The sequence below is a fragment of the Sturnira hondurensis genome, unplaced genomic scaffold (genome assembly GCF_014824575.4).
Source record: "Sturnira hondurensis isolate 20B ecotype Veracruz unplaced genomic scaffold, ASM1482457v3 Scaffold0002840, whole genome shotgun sequence".
Taxonomy (NCBI): Eukaryota; Metazoa; Chordata; class Mammalia; order Chiroptera; family Phyllostomidae; genus Sturnira; species Sturnira hondurensis.
Genome location: NW_028075471.1, coordinates 29,086,975 through 29,108,964, shown reverse-complemented (window position 1 = coordinate 29,108,964; position 21,990 = coordinate 29,086,975). Strand labels below are relative to the sequence as shown.

At 44.9% G+C, this 21,990-nt stretch overlaps 1 protein-coding gene across 1 annotated transcript in view; it reads right to left on the bottom strand.

The window, feature by feature from the left end:
* The window catches only part of PDE1C (phosphodiesterase 1C), a 424,272-nt gene extending 405,960 nt beyond the window's left edge, over positions 1-18,312 (bottom strand). The window contains exon 1 of the mRNA XM_037041188.1: positions 17,989-18,312. Coding sequence (XP_036897083.1) covers positions 17,989-18,298 — 310 coding nt within the window. The 5' untranslated portion in view covers positions 18,299-18,312. The remainder of the gene's footprint in view (positions 1-17,988) is intronic.
* Positions 18,313-21,990: the final 3,678 nt, after the last annotated feature.

Below are 21,990 nucleotides of genomic sequence, written 5' to 3'. Positions count from 1 at the left end.
AAATCAGTGGAAATACTGTTTTGGTCGGCCCCTCTCGGTTTGCTGTTGATTCATCGACAACCAACATGAAAGCACATTGGGATTCCATTTGATTCTGTTCAATAAACACTTCCTACACCCCAACTCCTTGGCAGGGAGCTCCCTAAGTCACATTTTGTGCTGACAGATTCAGCAATGCCTGCGGTGACCATACATAGGTAGGAGCACCAGCCATGTGTCAGCTACTGGGGGTGGGGGTGGGGGCTGCGGGACTGACAGCTGCCCTTCTGTCCACTTCTTTTCAGATTTTAATTTTAAGGGTAGCAAGGCAAAGGAAAGACAAAATTGCAATAATAATTCAAAACTCACCCTCAACACAAAAATGATCCCTATGGCATCAAACCCTCCATGCACCTGCGTCCATGTCAGCCCAGTGACTAAGCAAGCACCTGGGCTGGGGAGGGAACTGCAGGTCTGAATCCCAGTGCCCCCAGTTGAGGGGTGGGGGGAACCGAGACCTTGGACACGGGATCTGGGCTCTCTGTGCCTCCCTTTTCCCACGGGTAAAGTGGAAATCACGACAGTCCCTGCCCCGTAGGGTTGGCATAAGGGCTAAAGGAATTTCTGTAAAGCACCTCAGAAAGGGTCTGCCACACAACAGTCAATAAATAAGCGGAGGCTCTTAATTGCGGTACCCACACTGGTATTTAACTTAATTTGCAATAGCTGCTGTTTATTTGTTCGCTGCCATTGACGACACTAGTGTTCTTTGTGCCCCTGCGCTCCATGTGTGAGGGGGCAGGGGTGCTCCTCAGAACTGTGTGGCTGAGACGGAGAGGCAGAGGGCACAGCCTCAGCGGGGACCCAGCACAGGGCGGTGTGGTGTGGGTGGGCTGCAGAAGGCAGACTCCAGGACTGGGGTCTTCTCTTTCTCAGTTTGGCTTGCCCCCCATCTCTCTTTCTGCTATATCCCCCACCCCTAGATCACCCATGGTAACAACTGGTGTGTAACAACTGGTGTGTACTTTGTTTATGCTCATCCGATCCAATGCACACTCACAGAGAGAATGGGTGCGTGTGAGTACACGTGTGTGAGAGATGAGTGCTTCTTCTCCTAGAGATGGGATTATACTATAACACATTTCCATACATCTTACTTTTTGCATTTATTTTTTTAATATCTTTTATTGATTATGCCATTTCAGTTGTCCCATTCCCCCCTTCACTCCCCTCCACCCTGCACACCCTCCCCCACCATTCCCCACCTTTAGTTCATGACCATGTGTCACAAGTACTTTAGATTCTGTATTTCCCCTAGTATTCCTGCCCTCCCTCTGTCTATTTTCTATGTACCATCTATGCTACTTATCCTCTGTACCTTCTCTCCCCTTCTCCTCCTCCTACTGCCCTGTTGCTAACCCTCCATGTGATCTCCATTTCTGTGGTTCTGCTCCTGATCTAGCTGTCCCCTTAGTTTGCTTTTGTTTTAGGTGTGGTTGTTAATAACTGTGAGTTTGCTGTCCTTTCACTGTTTATATTTTTATCTTCTTTTTCTTAGATAAGTCCCTTTAACATTTCATATAATAAGGGCTTGGTGATGATGAACTCCTTGAATTTGACCTTATCTGAGAAGTACTTTATCTGCCCTTCCATTCTAAATGAAAGCTTTGCTGGATAAAACAATCTTGGATGTAGGTCTTTGGATTTCATGACTTGGAATATTTCTTTCCAGCCCCTTCTTGCCTGTAAGCTCTCTTTTAAGAAATCAGCTGACAGTCTGATGGGCACTCCTTTGTAGGCAACTGTCCCCTTATCTCTTGCTGCTTCTAGAATTCTCTCCTTCATTTTAATCTTGGCTAGTGTAATTATGATGTGCCTTGGTGTGTTCCTTCTTGGGTCCAACTTCTTTGGGACTCTCTGAGCTTCCTGGATTTCCTGGAAGTCCATTGCCTTTGCCAGATTGGGGAAGTTCTCCTTTATTATTTGTTCAAATACGTTTTCCACTTGTTGCTCTTCCTCTTCCCCTTCTGGCACCCCTATAATTTGGATGTTGGAACATTTAAAGATGTCCTGGAGGTTCCTAAGCCTCTCCTCATTTTTTTGAATTCTTGTTACTTCACATTTTTCTGTTTGGTCATTTCTTCCTTCCTTCTAGTCCACTTCCTTGATTTGAGTCCCAGTTTCCTTTCCATCACTATTGGTTTCCTGTGCATTTCCCTTCATTTCAATCAGTTTAGCCTTCAAATGTTCCTCTAATTTGTGACTAAAATCAACCAATTCTGTGAGCATCCTGATCACCAGTGTTTTGAACTGTGCATCTGAAAGGTTGGCTATTTCTTGGGCACTTAGAATTATAGGCTCTGGGGCTTTGAACTGTTCTTGAGTCATAATGTTTGGTCTGTTTGCACCTGTAATGTATGAGGAGCGGGGCCTTAGGTGTTCACCAGGGTGGGGCAACCCAGTCGCTAGGTTATGACGACGCGGTATGGCTGAATGGTTCATTGCTGTTGGGCTTTCGTACAGTTCAATTTTCACTGTTATGGCTGCCTTTTTGTTACTGAAACTTCGCTGTCTTTAAATTTAGTTGTTGGGCACAATGTTTCCACCTACACCTCTATCTTGGCAGGAAGTCCCCACTTTTTGCATTTAAAATGCCTTATCTTAAGTTGGCTTGTTTCTGTATAAGTTTGTGCTTGTAGATGGAGCACTTATTTCAGCAAGACTCTCCATGGGGGCCAGTGGGGCCAGGGTTGAGGGTCTATCTCTCCAGCAAATGCTCACATTTCCTTTGCCTGGAACCCAGTGCACTACCAATCCAAGTCTGTTCTCTGTTGTACATCACTGTATATTATACAAAAGTTTATTTACATACTATACATATGGAATATCTGCAGAGATAAAGCCTAAAAAAACTCTTCTCCTCCACCCACACTCAGGACAAAACAGATAAATAACATATTGTTACTTTTTTCTCATTGTTGGTAGGCAAAATGTCTTTTAGTTCATTCATTCACAGGGGTCCTAGTTTATGCAGAGGTGTCAGTTCCAGTTCCCAAGAGGTGCCTTTAACTTCCTGCAAGCTCAGCTCTACATTTAAAAAGAGGTTTGCTATGCTCTACCAGTTACCCCAGGAATGTGTGGGAAGAGCATTTGGGAAGTTAGAAGCCCATCAGTATGTCCGAATACCCACTCGACACACACCCGACCCCCCTGTACCAGGTCAATGTCATCACACTGCATAGCTCCAACTACTTTCCAAAGTGTCCGTTATATTTTTTGGTAAATACATCAACCCCATGAGGTGCAGGTATGGTTATCTTCATTTTATCACAAAGGAATAGATGCTCAGAGAAATTCAGCATCTTACTCCACAGAGGCCAAAGTGCAAATTGGTATCTGGGCCTCCACCACAGCCCCCACCCCCTCTCCCTGCCCCCCATCCCCTACCCCTGCACTGTCAGGCTCCTGTCACAGAAGTTCTCTGATTTCTCCCCTGGTCTCTCATCTGACTTCCCCCACACGATGCCATGAGCTGCCATGGGCCAGAGTCAGGCACCAGGATTTAAAACACAAAGAAGGGAAAGCTCTTCCCCGGGGTTCCTAGGTTGGCAAGGAAAACAAGTAAATCTCTCCAGTACAATACACTCAGATACAAGCTGCAGAGAACAGGAGGAGGAGGACATCGCATGTGCCCAGATGCCTCTGGAGGCCTCTGTTTCCAGTAGAGGAGGGAGAGAAAGCGCTACCCAAAATTGGCTGCAGACTTCCTCCCACCCCCCCTTTCAGTACAATGATCGACGTTTACAATAAAACCTATCCATAATGCAAAAAGTGGACTCCAGACGACCCAACCTCACGAAGTGCCGATGCTGCAGAAGTCAGAGTCACACAAGCTTTGAAAAAGCAGGTACTTCTGATGGTATTTAAACTTGTCTAGAACACAGTAAGAAAAACCTCTAAGTTATTTTTGCGAAGAGAAGTGTTACATCAATGTCAAAATTTGATAAATATTTCACACACAGTAAAGACTAAAGACAAATCTCACTTCATGTCATTGTGAAAATTTTGAATAAAATATTAATCAACAGAATGCAACTGCACATTGATTCTAGTAAAGTTGATTCTAGGGATACAGAGGTGGTTTGATATTAGTTAATCTACTGATTATTACTATTTATTGATCTAAGGAGAAAAGCCACACTGATATCCTACAGGCTGAAAGGGTATCTAACAAACCAATTCTTATTCTTGATCTTTTTTCAGCTAAATAAAATAGGAATCTTTAAATAATTCCATATGTAGATATACATATATATATATATATGTGTGTGTGTGTGTGTGTGTATATATATATATATATGCACACAGACATATATCCCTAATATGACATTGTGTTCCTAACATGTATTCTCTTCCACATATATGTATATGTAATGTACATTTGTATGTGTGTGTGCATGTGTGTGCATGTGTGTGTGTATATATATATGCATGCACTCACTCTAAAGACAGCATTGTAATAAAGTCAGAAACAAGAATGCTGGTCCTGGAGGTGATATGAAGTAATCAGTGAATACAACTAAACAATATGAAGAAATAAGAAGCATAAATTCGACTTCTGGCCAAGATGGAGGTGTAAGTGGACACACTGTGCCTCCTCACACAACCAAAGTGGGGGCAACAACAATTTAGAAACAAAATAATAACCAGAACTGACAGGAAATTGAGCTAAATGGAAGTCCGACAACCAAGCCGTTAAAATATTCATCCAGACCGGTAGGAGGGGACAGAGTCAATCTGCCCGGCAGAGAGGGGTCACTGCAAAAGAGGGCAGTGGCACCAGGCACCAGGCACAGGGCAGCAGTTGACAAACCCCGGGCATGCAGGACAGTGGTGGACAGNAGTAGAGGAGGGAGAGAAAGCGCTACCCAAAATTGGCTGCGGACTTCCTCCCCACCCCCCTTTCAGTACAATGATCGACGTTTACAATAAAACCTATCCATAATGCAAAAAGTGGACTCCAGACGACCCAACCTCACGAAATGCCGATGCTGCAGAAGTCAGAGTCACGCAAGCTTTGAAAAAGCAGGTACTTCTGATGGTATTTAAACTTGTCTAGAACACAGTAAGAAAAACCTCTAAGCTATTTTTGCGAAGAGAAGTATTACATCAATGTCAAAATTTGATAAATATTTCACACAAAGACTAAAGACAAATCTCACTTCATGTCAATGTGAAAATTCTGAATAAAATATTAATCAACAGAATGCAACTGCACATTGATTCTAGTAAAGTTGATTCTAGGGATACAGAGGTGGTTCGATATTAGCTAATCTACTGATTATTACTATTTATTGATCTAAGGAGAAAAGCCACACTGATATCCTACAGGCTGAAAGGGTATCTAACAAACCAATTCTTATTCTTGATCTTTTTTCAGCTAAATAAAATAGGAATCTTTAAATAATTCCATGTGTAGATATACATATATATATGTGTATATATATATATATGCACACAGACATATATCCCTAACATGACATTGTGTTCCTAACATATATTCTCTTCCACATATATGTATATGTAATGTACATTTGTATGTGTGTGTGTGCATGTATGTGTGTATATATATATATATATGCATGCACTCACTCTAAAGACAGCATTATAATAAAGTCAGAAACAAGAATGCTGGTCCTGGAGGTGATATGAAGTAATCAGTGAATACAACTAAACAATATGAAGAAATAAGAAGCATAAATTCGACTTCTGGCCAAGATGGAGGTGTAAGTGGACACACTGTGCCTCCTCACACAACCAAAGTGGGGACAACAACAATTTAGAAACAAAATAACAACCAGAACTGACAGGAAATTGAGCTGTATGGAAGTCCGACAACCAAGCCGTTAAAATATTCATCCAGACCGCTAGGAGGGGACAGAGTCAATCTGCCCGGCAGAGAGGGGTCACTGCAAGAGAGGGCAGTGGCACCAGGCACCAGGCACAGGGCAGCAGTTGACAAACCCCGGGCATGCAGGACAGTGGTGGACAGATCCTGGCCATGGGGTGGCAACCACTGGACCCAGGGAGGCGGCGACTGTGAAGTGGGGCACAGTGCACAGGGCGCTGGCTGGTCGGGCAGACCCACATTCGTACATGGATAGGCCAGGCAAAACTGGGGAGTGAGACAGACCGCACAACCCAGGGCCCCAGTGCCAAGAAATAAAGCCTCAAAACACTGATTAAAAACACTTTGTGGGGGTTGAGGTGCTGAGAGAGACTCCCAGCCTCATAGGAGAGTTCGTTGGAGACACTCACAGGGTCCTAGAACATACACGAGCCCACTCACCCAGGAACCAGCACTAGAAGGGCCCAAATGAAGTCTGACAGAGAGCGAGGAAAGCGCCAATTGTTCCCCCTCAGACTCCGCCCCCACATACAATGTCACAACCCAGCAACTGGGTTGCCCCGCCCTGGCGAACATCTAAGGCTCCACCCCTCATATGTAACAGGCGTGACCAGACCAAAAAAATGGCCCAAAGGGAAGAACACGTTAAAGCTCTTGAGCAAATACAACTAAGAAATAAAGAGATAGCCAACTTACCAGATGCACAGTTCAAAGCACTGGTGATCAGGATGCTCATAGAAATGGTTGAATTTGGTTGCAAATTAGATTTTAAAAATGAAGGCTACACTAAGAGAAATGAAGGGAAATGCACAGGGAACCAAGAGTGATGGGAAGAAAACTGGGACTCAAATCAATGGACTGGACCAGAAGGAAGAAAGAAACAACCAAACAGAAAAGAAGGAAGGAACAAGAATTCAACAAAATGAGGAGAAGCTTAGGAACCTCCAGGACATTTTTAAATGTTCCAGCATCTGAATTATAGGGGTGCCAAAAGGGGAAGAGGAAGAGCAACAAGTGAAAAATGTATTTGAACAAATAATAAAGGAGAACTTCCCAATCTGGCAAAGGCAATAGACTTCCAGGAAATCCAGGAAGCTCAGAGAGTCCCAAAGAAGTTGGACCCAAGAAGGAACACACCAAGGCACATCATAATTACACTAGCCAAGATTAAAATGAAGGAGAGAATCCTAGAAGTAGCAAGAGATAAGGAGACAGTTACCTACAAATAAGTTCCCATCAGACTGTCAGCTGATTTCTTAAAAGAGAGCTTACAGGCAAGAAGGGGCTGAAAAGAAGTATTCCAACTCATGAAATCCAAAGACCTACAGCCAAGATTGCTTTATCCAGCAAAGCTTTCATTTAGAATGGAAGGGCAGATAAAGTACTTCTCAGATAAGGCTAAGTTAAAGGAGTTCATCATCACTAAGCCCTTATTATATGAAATGTTAAAGGGACTTATCTAAGAAAAAGAAGATCAAAAACTATGAACAGTAAAATGACAACAAACTCACAATTATTAACAACCACGCCTAAAGCAAAAACAAAAACAAACTAAGCAAACAACTAGAACAGGAACAGAACCACAGAAATGGAGATCACATGGAGGGTGAGCAACAGGGGAGTAGGAGGAGGAGAGGGGGAGGGGAGAAGATACAGAGAATAAGTAGCACAGACAGTAGGTAGAAAATAGACAGGGGGAGGGTAAGAATAGTACAGAAAATGTAGAAGCTAAAGAACTTAAGACACATGGACATGAACTAAAGGGGGGGAATGTGGGTGGGAGAGGATATGCAGGATGGAGGGGAATGAAGGGGGGGAATGGGACAACTGTAATAGCATAATCAATAAAATGTATTTTAAAAAAGAAGCATAAATTCTAGAAGAAATAGAACTATGATTGTGATATGGTTATGTATCTGGAAACTCCAAGAGAACTGCCCAATAAACTACTACGAACAACAGGAAAATTTAGTGAGATATAGAAGCACAAAATCTATATAAAGTAGTTTTTACAAACCAATGGCTTTTTTATACCAACGAAAACCAGTTGTATGATATATGAGAAGGAAAAATCCCTTTAAAGAGCAACCGTAACCAATGCCAAAGAATGAACTTAACAAGAAATGTATAAGACCCATATTCAGAAAATTATAAACACCAGTGATGCGTACACTCACACGCACATGAAAAACAAATGGACAAATGTAAAGACACTTGTAGAAAGTACCCTTCGACATCATTAAGATGCCAATTTTCTTCTGGGTTAGCCAACCTATCTTAATCCAAACAAACATATCAACAAGCTGGGTTTATTTCTCTTTCATATTTAACTAGACAAATTGATTCTAATAGTCATATGGAAAATTAAACAAGCAAGTACAGCCAGAAGTCTCTAAGGGGAGAAAGCAACGAGCTGGAAATAGACTTACTAAATCCTAGTAATTAGCACCCGCAGTGCTGGCTGGGACCAACAGCGGGACTGGGCCGCTTCTCCTCCACTTGTCATGCCCACCCATCATTTCCTGCCCTTCTCTGCGCTGTCCTTGTGCCCCTGGGGCATCAGCTGACCTCCCCTCCTGGCTTCCTGTGGGTTCAGCCAATGCGACACCAGGGCAGAAGATCAGAGGGCGAGAACAGGGAGGTCAGGGAGTTTCTCCCCTGCTCCCAGATACTTCTCAGGCAGTGGCTCTGCTCTCCTGAAACTACAGGCCCCTCCTGCGCAGCCCAAGTTCACTCCTCTGTTACTCCTTCCAGCATTAGGTGTCCTGGCTTCCCATCCCTGTAGATTCCCTGAACCTGACCGCACCTCCATTAAAGTCCCTTCATTTAACCATTTGCGTGGAATTCTGTTTACTGCCAGGGCCTTGACCCCTACGCAGACTAATGAAACAGAACAGACAATCCAGAAATAGACTTGAATGCACACAGTGAAGTTGTGTGTAATGAAGTCAGCATCTCCAATCAATGGAGCAGTAATGATGGACATTTTAATAAGTACTGCTGAGACAAATGGATAGCCATCTGGAAAAATGTAAAGTACAGTTATATTAAAATATTTGTATTTATAAAGTATATTTATATTTATACCAAGATAACTCCAAAACAAATAAAAACAAAATAAACTATAAAAAGATTAGAAGTAGAGAAACTGTAGCATAGCCATACAACGGGATATTACTCAGCAACAGAAAGGAACACACACAGGCATACCTTGGAGATACTGCAGGTCCGATTCCAGATCTCCCCAGTAAAGTCAGTATCATAACAGAACATGTTACACTAATTTTTTTGGTTTTCCAATGCATATAAACGTTATATTTATTTTATACTGTAGTCTAGTAAGTATGCAATAGCATTATATCTTTTTTTTTAAAAAACCACTGTATAGCCCTGGCTGGTGGAGCTCAGGTGCACTGAGTGCTGGCCTGCACACCAGAAGGTTGCTTGTTCGATTCCCAGTCAGGGCACATGTCTGGGTTGCAGGCTAGGTCCCTAGTAAGGGGCGCATGACAGGCAACCACACACTGATATTTCTCTTCTCTTTCTCCCTCTCTTCCCCTCTGTCTAAAAATAAATTAAATAAAATATTTTTAAACATTAACTAAAAATTTTAAAAAATAATGTATAGACCATATATTTTGGACTATAAAATGTACTTCTCCCCTCCCCCAAGTTTGGGAGGAAGAATGGTTGTTAATGCTGCTGTTGAGTTCTGTTTACATTTATATCAGTGAAATATTATATTATGTTATTAAATATTTTACCACATTTTTTTGCTTCAAGTATTTTTTCTATTTTCCACCTCTAAAACGTAGGTGCATCTTATGGTCTGGAAAACACGGTACCTTCATTAAACAATACTTTATTGCTTAAAAAATGCTACCATCGTCTGAGCTTGCAGCGAGTTGTGATTGTCTTGCTGGAGGATGGTCTTGCCCTAGTAGTGCCACAGCCCACTGACCGCAGACCACCACAAAAATAATAATAATGGGAAAGCTTCAAATATTGCAAGAATTAATAGGACGCAGGGATAGGAAGTGAGCAAATGCTGTTAGGAAAACGGCGCCAACAGACTTGCTTGATGGAGGGTTGCCACAAACCTTCAATTTGTGAGAGAAAATAAATAAATAAAATAACCCACTGTCTGGGATGCACAATAAAGGAAGTTGCAATAAAATGAGGTGTGCCTATTTTGATACATGCGTCATCAGAGGCAAGTCACAAAAACACGCCGTGATAGAAGTTTACACAGAAGAATTTGTGCCATCTGATTTAGTCCATGCACAGGGCATGAGGATGAGGTGAACTAGCCAGGGGTGGCCACAGTTGGAACAGTGAATCTGAAGAGCCCCTGTGTAAGTGGGAATGGGGTGCGGATGGACTGGGCAGGGGCAGGAGGGACCTTTATGGGACGGTGGTAACGTTCGGTATCTTGATGGGGGTTTGAGTCACCCGGGATTCTCAACATTCAGTGAACGTACCCTTCACTGAGATTTTCACATTTTGTTGTATACAGGTTTTATCTCAACATGAAAAGATGGTCAATGAACATCAGATAGTAAGTAGTATGCATGTAGACTTATTTAGGAGGCAGTGTAGTAATAATTGCAGATGCAATTTAATTTCCAATGCACCAAAAGCAAGATGGGTGAAGGATGAATAAAGAGATGGAAAGAAGAATAGATATAAAATAATAACATAAGAATTAGAAAATTAATGGTGAAATCTAGGCAGTGGGTATAAAGTGTTTGCTATAAAATTATTTCAACCTCACTGTATACTTTCAATGTTTAATTATAAAATGTTTTTTAAATACTAAAAGAAAAAATTCTGAGCCATGCCACAACAGGGATGAACCTTGAAGTTAGAATGCTAAGTGAAACAAGCTAGACACAAAAGAAACCATGCCTAAAGTGGTCAGATACAAAACCTAACCTCTGAAGTCTCTCCTTTCTGGCAGATTAGAACTCAGACTTCACCAAAAGGGGAGGAGAGATGGAGCTCAACGTAGAAAGCAGAACAGAGGATGCCAGGACGTGGGGCAGGGGTGGGGCGAAGACTGGGCAAGATGGAAAAGTCCTGCAGGTGGGTAGTTGCGATGGCTGTACCACAGTGAGAACACACTTAATGCCGCTCACTAAGCTGTACAATTAAAGTGGTCACCGCAAGGAAAAATAATTTTTCTTTGTTATTGAATACATTGTGGGGGCACTGGTTTAAAAAGTACTTAGGTTTGGGGTGTACAATTCTATAATAAATACATCGTCTGCAAAAATGATTTTTAATTAAAGAATACTAGAAGACAACATGTGAGAATTCCTTTATAACCTTGCATGAGATTAGAGAAGGCCTTAATTGTTATAACTGTGACTCAGAATCCAGAGCTGTTTATCACAAAATTGTTTATAATAAGAAAAACCAGAAACAGCCCCTAAATCCATCAGCTGTGGAGAAGTAAATCAGACTACATATACAGAAGAGCACTGATTAAAAACAGTGATGTATAACTATATTGATATAAAATGCTTACAAACTATTACTGACAAGTAATACATTATAAAATAGCATATGTGATATGATCTCATTTGTATAAAATATGTGTGTGTACATGCCTAAATTGATATTTGGAAGGATTTTCACCGAAATGTTAATGGTGGTTATCTTTGGCTGGTAGTCTGTTAGTGATCTATTCTTTGTACATTGTGTGACCTTTTTTCCAACAACCTTGCATTATTTTTATAAAGTAATAAAGGCCATTTTCAACTCATACTAAAACACCAGAAGAATTTGGTATCCACTACCAGCTGATCTCCTTGGCCCCTTGCAGCTACAAAGATTCATTAATGCTATGCAGGCTCAAACAGTGAGCAAGGGTGTGTGTGTGTGCGTGCATGTGTGTGCATGCAGAATTAGTTCACTCAAGTTCTGAGCTAGTCCCTGCTTTCCAATGGATTAGAACACAGACTTCTCAGCAGACTGCTTCTCAGATAAGGTCAAATTCAAGGAGTTCATCATCACCAAGCCCTTATTATATGAAATGTAAAAGGGACTTACCTAAGAAAAAAAAGATAAAAAATATGAACAGTGAAAGGACAGCAAACTCACAGTTATTGACAACCACACCTAAAACAAAAGCAAACTAAGAGGACAGCTAGATCAGGAGTGGAACCATAGAAATGAAGATCACATGGAGGGTTAGCAACAGGGGAGTGGGAGGAAGAGAAGGGGAGAGAAGATACAGAGAATAAGTAGCATAGACAGTAGGCAGAAAATAGACGGGGGGCCAGGAATACTATGGGAAATACAGAATCTAAAGAACTTATGACACATGGACATAAACAAAAGGGGGAATGGTGGGGGAGGGGGTGTGCAGGGTGGAGGAGAATGAAGGGGGGAATAGGACAACTGTAATGGCATAATCAATAAAATATATTAAAAAGAAAAATAATAAAAGATATATATGGGAAGAACATTTTTAAAAAAAGAATGCAGACTTCACAAAAGGGGAGGAGAAATGAATCTCAATGGCTAAAACCTAAACCTTGATAGATGCTCACCTTGCAAATTCAAAAAGGGCTAAAATACAAACTATTTACACAGGAGAACATGATGTGCTCTGGAAAACAGTAAGATGACCCCAAGTGGTGTCAGTGAAGACATCGATACTAATGACAAAAATGCATGCAAAAAATATTAAATAAAATCATTTTATGATATGTAAGAGTGGAAAAAATAATCTTTTAAATCAACATATGAGCTTTGTAAATAAGTGTAACAAAAATAACAACATAAGTGTTAAAAGTACACCTGTGCCCTGGCTGGCATAGCTCAGTGGATTGAGCGCGGGCCTGCGAACCAGACGATCGCGGTTCGATTCCCAGTCAGGGCAGATGCCTGGGTTGCAGGCCGGTTCCTTGCAAGCTAACTACCAGCAGGGGACGCACAAAAGGCAACCATACATTGATGTTTCTCTCCCTCTCTCCTTCCCCTCTAAAGATATATAAATAAATAAAATCTTTTAAAAAAAAGTACACCTGTGCCTTTTTTTTCTAGTCTCTCCAAAGGTTGTATGTTCAAGTAGGCCATTAAAAATTATTTTTGAGTAATTTTCTGAAAGGAGAAAATAGGACTCACTTTGCACTGGGGCTCATTGCCTTACAGGACAGTTTGAGAAGCGGCGCAGGTGTGGGCAGAGGTCTGGGGGCCTCCTCAAGTGGCACTCTTACCCCTCTCCCCTCCACACCAGGACTGAGGAGAGAAAAGCAAAAGGCTGGAGGCTGGAGAAGGGCCAGAGCCCGCGCCTCGCTTCCTTCTCCCTGAGGAGCCCCCAGTTAGCATGCTCGGAAAAAGTGACAGAGTGGAAAAGCAAGACTGTGGCTGGCAAGGCCACATGGTGGGTGGAAATCCCCGAAGAACAGTGTTCCCTGCGTAGGGCAGGGCTAGTCCTTAGGAGGGAATGTGGCCTGACTCTATGTAAGCTGTGTCCAGAGTGACCTAGGAGAGCCTGAGGGGCAACAACTCCCCTGGGTGAGTCCACAGAGGCCCAGAGAACCACCACAGACAGAGCCAGCCTTGAGCACCCACCCATGTCTCCCTCTCCCAGCCAACACACTTTGCCCAGGCTCAGGAGGACGATGACCTTTCACGAGGCTGCTGCCTCCCTCAGGGCAGACTGACCTGGCCTGAAAGTCCAAAGGACCCCAGCCCAGGGCTCTACTACATGACAAGCAGCACCAGGAGCAAACCCCACAGCCTGACACTCCACAAGGGCCTTTAAGGGAGTGTCAGGAGCTGCCTGGAGCTGAGACTGCCTTTGAAGCAATGACTCCAGCAACTGGCAGGGAAGAGAATCAAAGGCCAGTGGTTCAGAGATGCCCCAGCCTTCACGAGATCCTGGGACCCTGGCTCACTTTCCTAAGGGGGAAGGCAGTGGGGTTGGGGGGCAGGGGAAGTTCCTGAAAGCAATGCCAAATGCACTGAGGTCTGGCACTTGGCTGTCACACGTCCGTTCTCATCAGTATTGCTGGTCACTGACCTAAGCTTTCAGAAGGCTGCGTGTGTCTGTTTAAATTAACTCAGAACAGGGAGCTGCTGTGGGGGCTGAAGATTGAGACCCTAGGAGTGTCACCGCTCCACCCATCCACCCTCTGAGTTTCCCAATGAGAGTTTTCTTTTCACATTAGTTGGTCCTTTTAATTCAGCCAAGGTTTTGCAAAGAATTTAATCCCAAATAAAAAGCATCTCTGGGCCCCTAGCTTTAATAAGTGGACTCTCAAAATCAAAATCAAAACAGAAGTGTTACTGGTAAAGAATCATAAGCACCCTAGTCCTGGCTGGTGTGGCTCAGTGGATTGAGTGCTGGCCTGGGAACCATAGGGTCACCTGTTCGATTCCCAGTCAGGGCCATCCCTGGGTTTCAGGCCAAGTCCCCAGTGGGGGGTGCATGAGAGGCAACCACACATTGATGTTTCTCTCCCTCTCTTTCTCTTTCCCTTCCCCTCTCTCTACAAATAAATAAAAAAGATTCATAAGTACCCTGATGGCTTAGAAATTGTCAAAAGAGTGTTCATGGATTGGAAGAATTAACATCATCAAAATGTCCATACTACTCAAAGCAATTTACAGATTCAATTCAATACCTATTAAAGTACCAATGGCATATTTCACAGACATAAAACAAACACTTCAAAAATTTATATGGAACCATAAAAGACCCCGAATAGCAGCTGCAATTTTGAGAAAGAAGAACAAAGTAGGAGGGATTACAATACCTGATATAAAACTGTATTACAGGACCACTGTAATCAAAACAGCCTGGTACTGGCATAAAAACAGGCACACAGACCAATGGAATAGAACAGAGAGCCCAGAAATAAACCCAAATCTCTAGTCAATTAATATTCGACAAAGGGGGCAGTAACATAAAGATAGCCTCTTCAACAAATGGTGTTGGGAGAACTGGACAGCTATGTGTAAAAAAATGAAACTCAAGCACCAACTTACACCATACACCAAAATAAATTCAAGGTGGATAAAAGACTTAAATATAAGCCGGGAAACCATTAAAGCCCTAGAGGAGAGCATTGGCAGGAAAATCTCAGATATTCCTCGCAGCAATATTTTTACTGATACGTCTCCTAGAGGAAGGGACATAAAGGAAAGAATAAATAAATGGGATCTCATCAAACTTAAAAGCTTCTGCATGGCTAAGGAAAACAGTATCAAGATAAAAAAAGAAGCAACTGTTTGGGAAAACTTATTTGCCAATGACACCTCGGACAAAGGTTTAATCTCCAAAATATACAAAGAACTCACATGACTCCACTCAAAGAAGACGAGCAACCCAATTAAAAAATGGGCAAAGGACTTGAACACACACTTCACCAAGGAGGACATACAGAGGATCCAGAGACACATGAAAAGATGCTCAGTATCACTAGCTATCAGAGAGATGCAAATTAAAACCACAATGAGATACCACTTAACACCAGTCAGAATGGCTATCATAAACAAAGAAACAACAAGTGCTGGAGAGGTTATGGGGAAAAGGAGACCCTAGTTCACTGTTGGTGGGATTGCAGACTGGTACAACCACTATGGAAAGCAGTATGGAATTTTCTAAGAAAACTAAAAATGAACATGCCTTTTGACCCAGCAATTCCACTATTAGGAGTATATCCTAAGAACCCTGAAACACCAATCCAAAAGAACCTATGCACTCCGATGTTCACAGCAGCACAATTCAAAATAGCCAAGAGCTGGAAGCAACCTAGATGCCCATCGGTAAATGACTGGATCAAAAAGCTATGGTACATTTACACAATGGAATTCTATGCTGCAGAAAGGCAGAAGGAACTCCTACTCTTTGCAACATCATAGATGGAACTGGAAAGCATTATACTGAGCGAAATAAGCCAGGCAGTGAAAGACAAATACCATATGATATCACCGTTAACAGGAATCTAAACAACAAAACAAACAAGCAAGCAAAATGTGACCAAAGACACTGAAATACAGAATGTGCTGACAGGGTCCAGAGGGGAGAGGGGAGAGAATCACAGGGGAAAAGGGGAAGGACTCACATGAACAAGTATAAAGGACACATGGACAATAACTAAGGTGGGGGGCGGAAATGGGAGGGAGGTGGGGAGCACTGGGGGAAGCAGGGCTGGGAATACAAGACAGAAAACTGTACTTGAACAAGAATTAAATTTAAAAAATTTAAAAAAAAGATATTGTCAAAAGAATGGTCCCCAGGGGTAGGGTCTTCTCTCTCTCTCTCTCTCTCTCTCTCTCTCACACACACACACACACACACAGGAAGTCCATGTCTCATCCAATGTAACTTTGATAGACCATAATAACATTATATCAAATCTAAATTTGCATCCTACATAGTAGGAAATATTAAACCTCCCAACAGTACTTAATAATGCCTTATATTTACACAGTACTTAGTATCTCCACTTGTATCTCCATAGTGGCCTCAGAAAATTATGCCATAAGAAATGGTGTGACTCTATTTGTACTTATTTTTTTAAGATTTTATTTATTTATTTTTAGAGGGGAAGGGAAGGAGAGAGGGAGAGAAACATCAATGTGTGGTTGCCTCTCGTGCATCCCCTGCTGGGAACTGGCCTGTAACCCAGGCATGTGCCCTAACTGGGAATAGAACTATGATCCTTTAAATCACAGGCCCACGCTCAATCCACTGAGCTACACTAGCCAGGGCTATTTGTACTTATTTTAAAAGAGCAGAGAGCACAGGCTTAGAAACAAAAGGTCTTCTGCCTTAGGATGCCAAGCTCAGCAGAACCCAGGTATCCTGACTTCAAGTCTCGTTCTTTCCATCAATACCAAAAAGACATGGCCTATGAATAGAAAAAACTAACAAAGTTTACACTGTTAAATCCCCCATTGCAAGGACAATGTTCACATATCTTTTCATTTTTATTTTAAAAGATTGTTTAAATGGAACAAGAACAAATAAAATCTCATGGATAAGCTCACAATATTTTTTAAAAGAGAATTCTCAATGCAATAAAGATACGTGTATCCTTACCTCTTATGAGACAAAGTGTAAGCCAACCCCACTCTCTACTAACCTCATCTTTTTCTCTTTAGGGGAAGCAGTTTTTCCCACTAAATCTGCTGAAACCTTCTAGAAAACTCAGAACTGATGATAAGAGTGAGCATCGTCTGGGATGAAGTAGAAATGCATGCTTGGGACCACAAGGCTAGTGTGAGAGACCTTCTTTTAATGACATGTACCGACTACATGTTTTATCTCACTCACACAAGACAGGACCTGCCCTATGAAATGGAGACTTTGCATACATTAAACTAATCATGGGAAAGTTCCCCTGTTCCCTTCAGTTTGGGCTGAAGAGGTGCAGAGACCTAGTTCAGGCATCACCTCAAATATTTGCATCGCACCTTACAGTTCCAACGTACTTCTACCTCCCCTGCCTGCGGTCAGATTTTCCAGCTGCGTAGCGAGACACTTCTATCACCCCGGTGTCTACGAAGACAAACCAGCCACTAGGAGAGGGTCCTGCCCAACCAAGATCACAGTGAAAGCAGCAGATGGAGACTCAGATCCGTCTCTGACTCCAAAGTGTGTGGTTTCACGCCTCCCTTGTCACAGGCCCTAAAAATGTCTTCCCCACACACCCGCAAGTCCCCCTCAGAAAAGTTCAAATACTGGTGTCCTTCCTCACACGTGGCACTAGATCCTGGACAAGGAGGATTCTCCAGCCCTTTTTCCCAGGTCCCCTGGGAGGAGGGAAAGCGCGCCTCCCTATCCTCCCGGAGGCGCCGGCACCAGAACAAAGCTGGGGACAGGGATCCTTAGGGTGCCTTGCCAGCGGCGGTTCAAGCTCTTTGCGAAAGATGGTCCTTCTGAAATAACCCATTATTGAGCCAGAAATGAGTTTTAACTTGTGAAAGAAGTTATGGGCAAGAGAACGAGAAAAGCTAAATCCTGTTGGGAGACAGAGCCTTCATTTCTGCCCCGAGGTAAGAAGCGCCCCCCACCCCCGACCCCAGGTCTCTCCCCGCAGCAGCTCCCCTCGAAGTATTCGCGTGGTAAGGAGACTCACCCAAGGCGAGGTGGCCTCCAGGCGGGTCCGACTGGGACATGCTCTCAGTGAGCTTCAGCACCGGGGACAGCTCCGGACTCGCTAACTTCGCGAGCCCCTCCCGGCTCCCCGCCGCCGGCTGAGCCTCCCAGGCTGCAGGCGTGGCGAGCGTCTCTCCTTGCTCGGCTCCAAGCCTCCGGGTCTTCGGGAGCGTGAATGGGTCCCTGCAAGCAGCGGCAGCAGCCGGTGGTGACTCCGGCCGCGGTGGCGACGAGCCCAACTGCACCACGGCGTTGCGGGACCGCGCCAGCGCCGAGGAGACTGAGCCCATCTCTGCGGGCTAGGCAGGGCCCAGGTGAGCGGCCAGGTCTCCCCGTGGGACCCACACCCCTTGCCTGCCAAAGGTTTACTCTCTGCTCCCACCAAAGCGCCCCCGGGCTTCCGCTCCGCCTCTGACCCCGCAGGTGGCAGTCCCTCCTTGGCAAAGGAGGGGGAGAACGAGGATGCGGGGAGGGCTGCGCCCCCTCCCCGGGCGGGCAAAGGGTAGCCCGGGCCCTGTCCACTCCCGACTGACAGTCTGCGGTGGATGGGGACACTCGGAGGGATCCGTGTGCACAGGTTGTTGAAAGACTTTACTGGGGGCGGAGGGGGCGGGTGGAGAGAAGGAGGGGAGTGGCATTAGGTGAGGGATACTTTTTTCTCTCCTTTCTGCCCTCGATTCACCTGGGCTCCAAGCTGAGCACTTCCTTCCCGCTCCTCCCGACACAGCTGGGCCGCCTCTGTCCCCTGGGAGGACAGAGAGTTTCAGGAGCCGGGAGGAGGAGCCTACACGTGTTTTCTTCTCAATGACTCTCCTTAGAGCCCACATCACTACTCTTTCAGGGTCCTACTCGCCAATGGCCCGAGCAAGTTTAGGTCATCCTCCTCCCCGAACGCCTTCTTCCACGCCCCTCTCCCCGGGCGTCTGCCCCTCCTGGGGACAAAGACTGCCCACTCTTCCCGTCCAGGTCAAGGCCAGAGTGGGTGGTGCAAGAGGAGCCAGTGTGGCTGGTTCTCTGCCGGAACGGAGGGGGTCAGGCGCCGGAACGGAGGGGGTCAGGCGCCAGTCGGTCCTGGGAGCTCTCCTGATGGGAAGCCAGAGCAGCCAGGGACCCTATTCTTAGGCCTGCCCTGCTGGCCCCATCCCTCCTCTGACTGCAGTGGAGAGGGGGCGAGGCTTGACGCCCGGCCAGAAGCACTTCTGGTACCCAGACAGGTCTTGCCCGGAGTGACACAGCCGATTAGTTGGCGGGGTCTTACGCCCGTCACTCCTCTTCTAACCCACTGTCCTACACTGATCCCCATCCCAAAGGTTTTCAGGCACTGAATTACGCGGCGAGACAATCGGGCAACCCACGATTGCAGATCTAAGGTTGGAATACGGGATGGGGATTTCTCCCCTGGCCTGGGAACCAACTCCCCTCCTCTTCATTCAGTGCCCAGCACCCTGGCATTTAAAGTAGGGACAAGTCAGGGGGTGAACTGGGAGAGGACAGTTGTGAACCCTACACAGTCCTTGACACTGTTTCTTGTGAGGTGGGCAGAAGCCAAAATCCTAGGCCCTGAGCTAACATCACACAAAGGACCCAGCACCATTTGGGAGAATACGCCCTGTAATCCCCGCACCATGCAAGGACCATGGGGAGAGGCCTTGGGGAAAACCAGGGTCTCAGGACAGGCAACAGGAACAAAGAGGGTCTGTATGGCTATACTAATCTTTAATCATTTTAATCATTGATGTGTAGGTAAAGAAAAAAATTCCTCATTCGGGGAAAATAGCCTTTTAGAAAGGGAGCTCCCTCAGCAGGTATTTCCTATTCTTGCACCTCAACTTGATATCATTAGCAATTCCAGCCCTGGCTGGTGTGGCTCAGTGGACTGAGTGCCAGGCTGCAAACCAAAGGGTCACCAGTTTGATTCCCAGTCAGGGCACATGCCTGAGTGGAGGGCCAGGTCCCCAGTTAGGGGTGTGCAAGAGGCAACAACACATCAACACTACTCTCCCTCTCTTTCTCCCTCCCTGCCCTCTCTCTAAAAATAAGTAAATAAAATCTTTTTTTAAAAGTGGGCGTGGAAGGGGGCAAGATGTTGTGGACCCACACTAAGTGACATATTCCACTTGGCTGTCCCTACTGGGAAAATGCATGGACATAATAGTTCCTAATGGTAAGGAGTTGCTCTCCTGAGTCCCCAGAGTCTCCCCCTCCACACACACACACACAGGATCTTCCAAAGGACACACCCCCTTCTCCAGGAGGGAGGCTCAGGCCCACTAAGGTCTGGCTGTGGACATGGCCTCTGGTGGTCAGACTCACCCCGTTCTCCTGCCAGAGAGCAGAGACAAGCCTGGGACATGGTCTCTTTCCCCTGGTGTTCTTTCACATGGGACTGTGCACGGTCCTCTGGGTTAGAGGAGGCGTCGGAGATATGCCATCTGTGGGCGACCTCCTCACCTCGCCTGCGCTCTCCCTGGCCTCCCACTCACCCTTCACTCCAGAACAGGAGAGGACCCTGCAGATCTCCACCAGTGGGTGCTGGGCAGATGGTGCACTGAGGGCCACTGGAAAGACTGGACTCACCCATCAACATCCTGTGGGGATGTCACCAAGTGACCTCGGATCCCCAAGGTTTTGCCATTGACCATGCTGCATTTTCCCTGAGCTCTACGCTGTGCTACTAGAAAACCATGACGATGCAGAAAGTTCCCACCTTTTTATACCCGAGAAAATAACTTACTAAAATAAAGAAAGAATATTTTTAAAAACTTTTTAAACCCAGAGGACTTAGGTGAGAGTCAAGGATGCCCCTGTGCTGACCTATGACCTATGACCTAGATGCTAGAACCCTCCAAGTTCCCATGCTTTGCCTTATAAATGATTAGCTGAACTATTTTATTCCCCACTGAATAACTGGAAAAAATGCTTGTTAACCAAACTTTGGTTAAGTTTCTCTCCATCCTTCAGGCTGCTGAACCCAGCCACGGGCAGCCTGAGCCAGCAGACAGCAGGAGCTGGCCGGCCTCAGCAGAAAATGCTCTCTGATCCGCTGTCCAGTCCTGCTGCCTGCTCATCTCGCTTCCCCACACCCAGCTCCTTCTAGCCCTGTTCACTCCTCTCTGTAAAAACAGAACTGCTTTCACCTAACTGCTTAGGCACTTGCCTTCTCCCAAGTGTACTAGTCCCCTGCCCGCTTTGCAATAATCCTTTCAAATAAAGTCATTCCTTGTGAAGTCTGGGTTTGTTTTATTGGACATTATCGTTAAGAGTCCCCTCATGGAATACAAGCATTCCTGACAGGGGACTCTGGGCCTTGGTTAGCTAATGCTGTTTACGGGTATTAACTTACCCCTGTTGAGGAAAGGGATGGGGGCAGGCGAGAGTACTTTGAGAGCTTACTTGGCACTAGACTCAGCCCTGGATTTTAGATACACTTTATCTCATGTAATCTTATAACCATCTTATGACATAAGTATTATACTCATTTATAGATAAGAACCTGGAGGCCCATAGACAGGAAATGATTTCCTTAGGACCCCACAGAGGTCACACTGGAACCTGGGTCATTAACCAACAATCACCCCCAAAGGACCTTAAAGATCCCAGAGTTCAGCCTCCTCCTTGGTCAGGCTGCAGCATCCAAATCGACCAGCACGTTAGTGGCAGTAGATCTCAACAGAGGAGGGGCCAAATCCAACCACCTGGTCTTCGTCCCCTTCCAACATAGTCACAGTCAGCGTTTGTACCAGCCTCGCCACTCTGTCTCGCTGTCAGCCTGTTCTAACCACTCCAGGTGGAAGAGGTGTTAACAATTCCCAAGACAGTTCAGAGGGCTCTAGAGAAAGCCCTGAACTCATGTAATCAAATGATTTCATGTCAAGTCACAACACGCAGGAGCAGAAAAAGGACTCACCTGGGCACCTGCAACATCAGTTGGGCATCAACAGCTCTCTGTGGACAACCACACAGAAGCAGACATGTCTCCTGC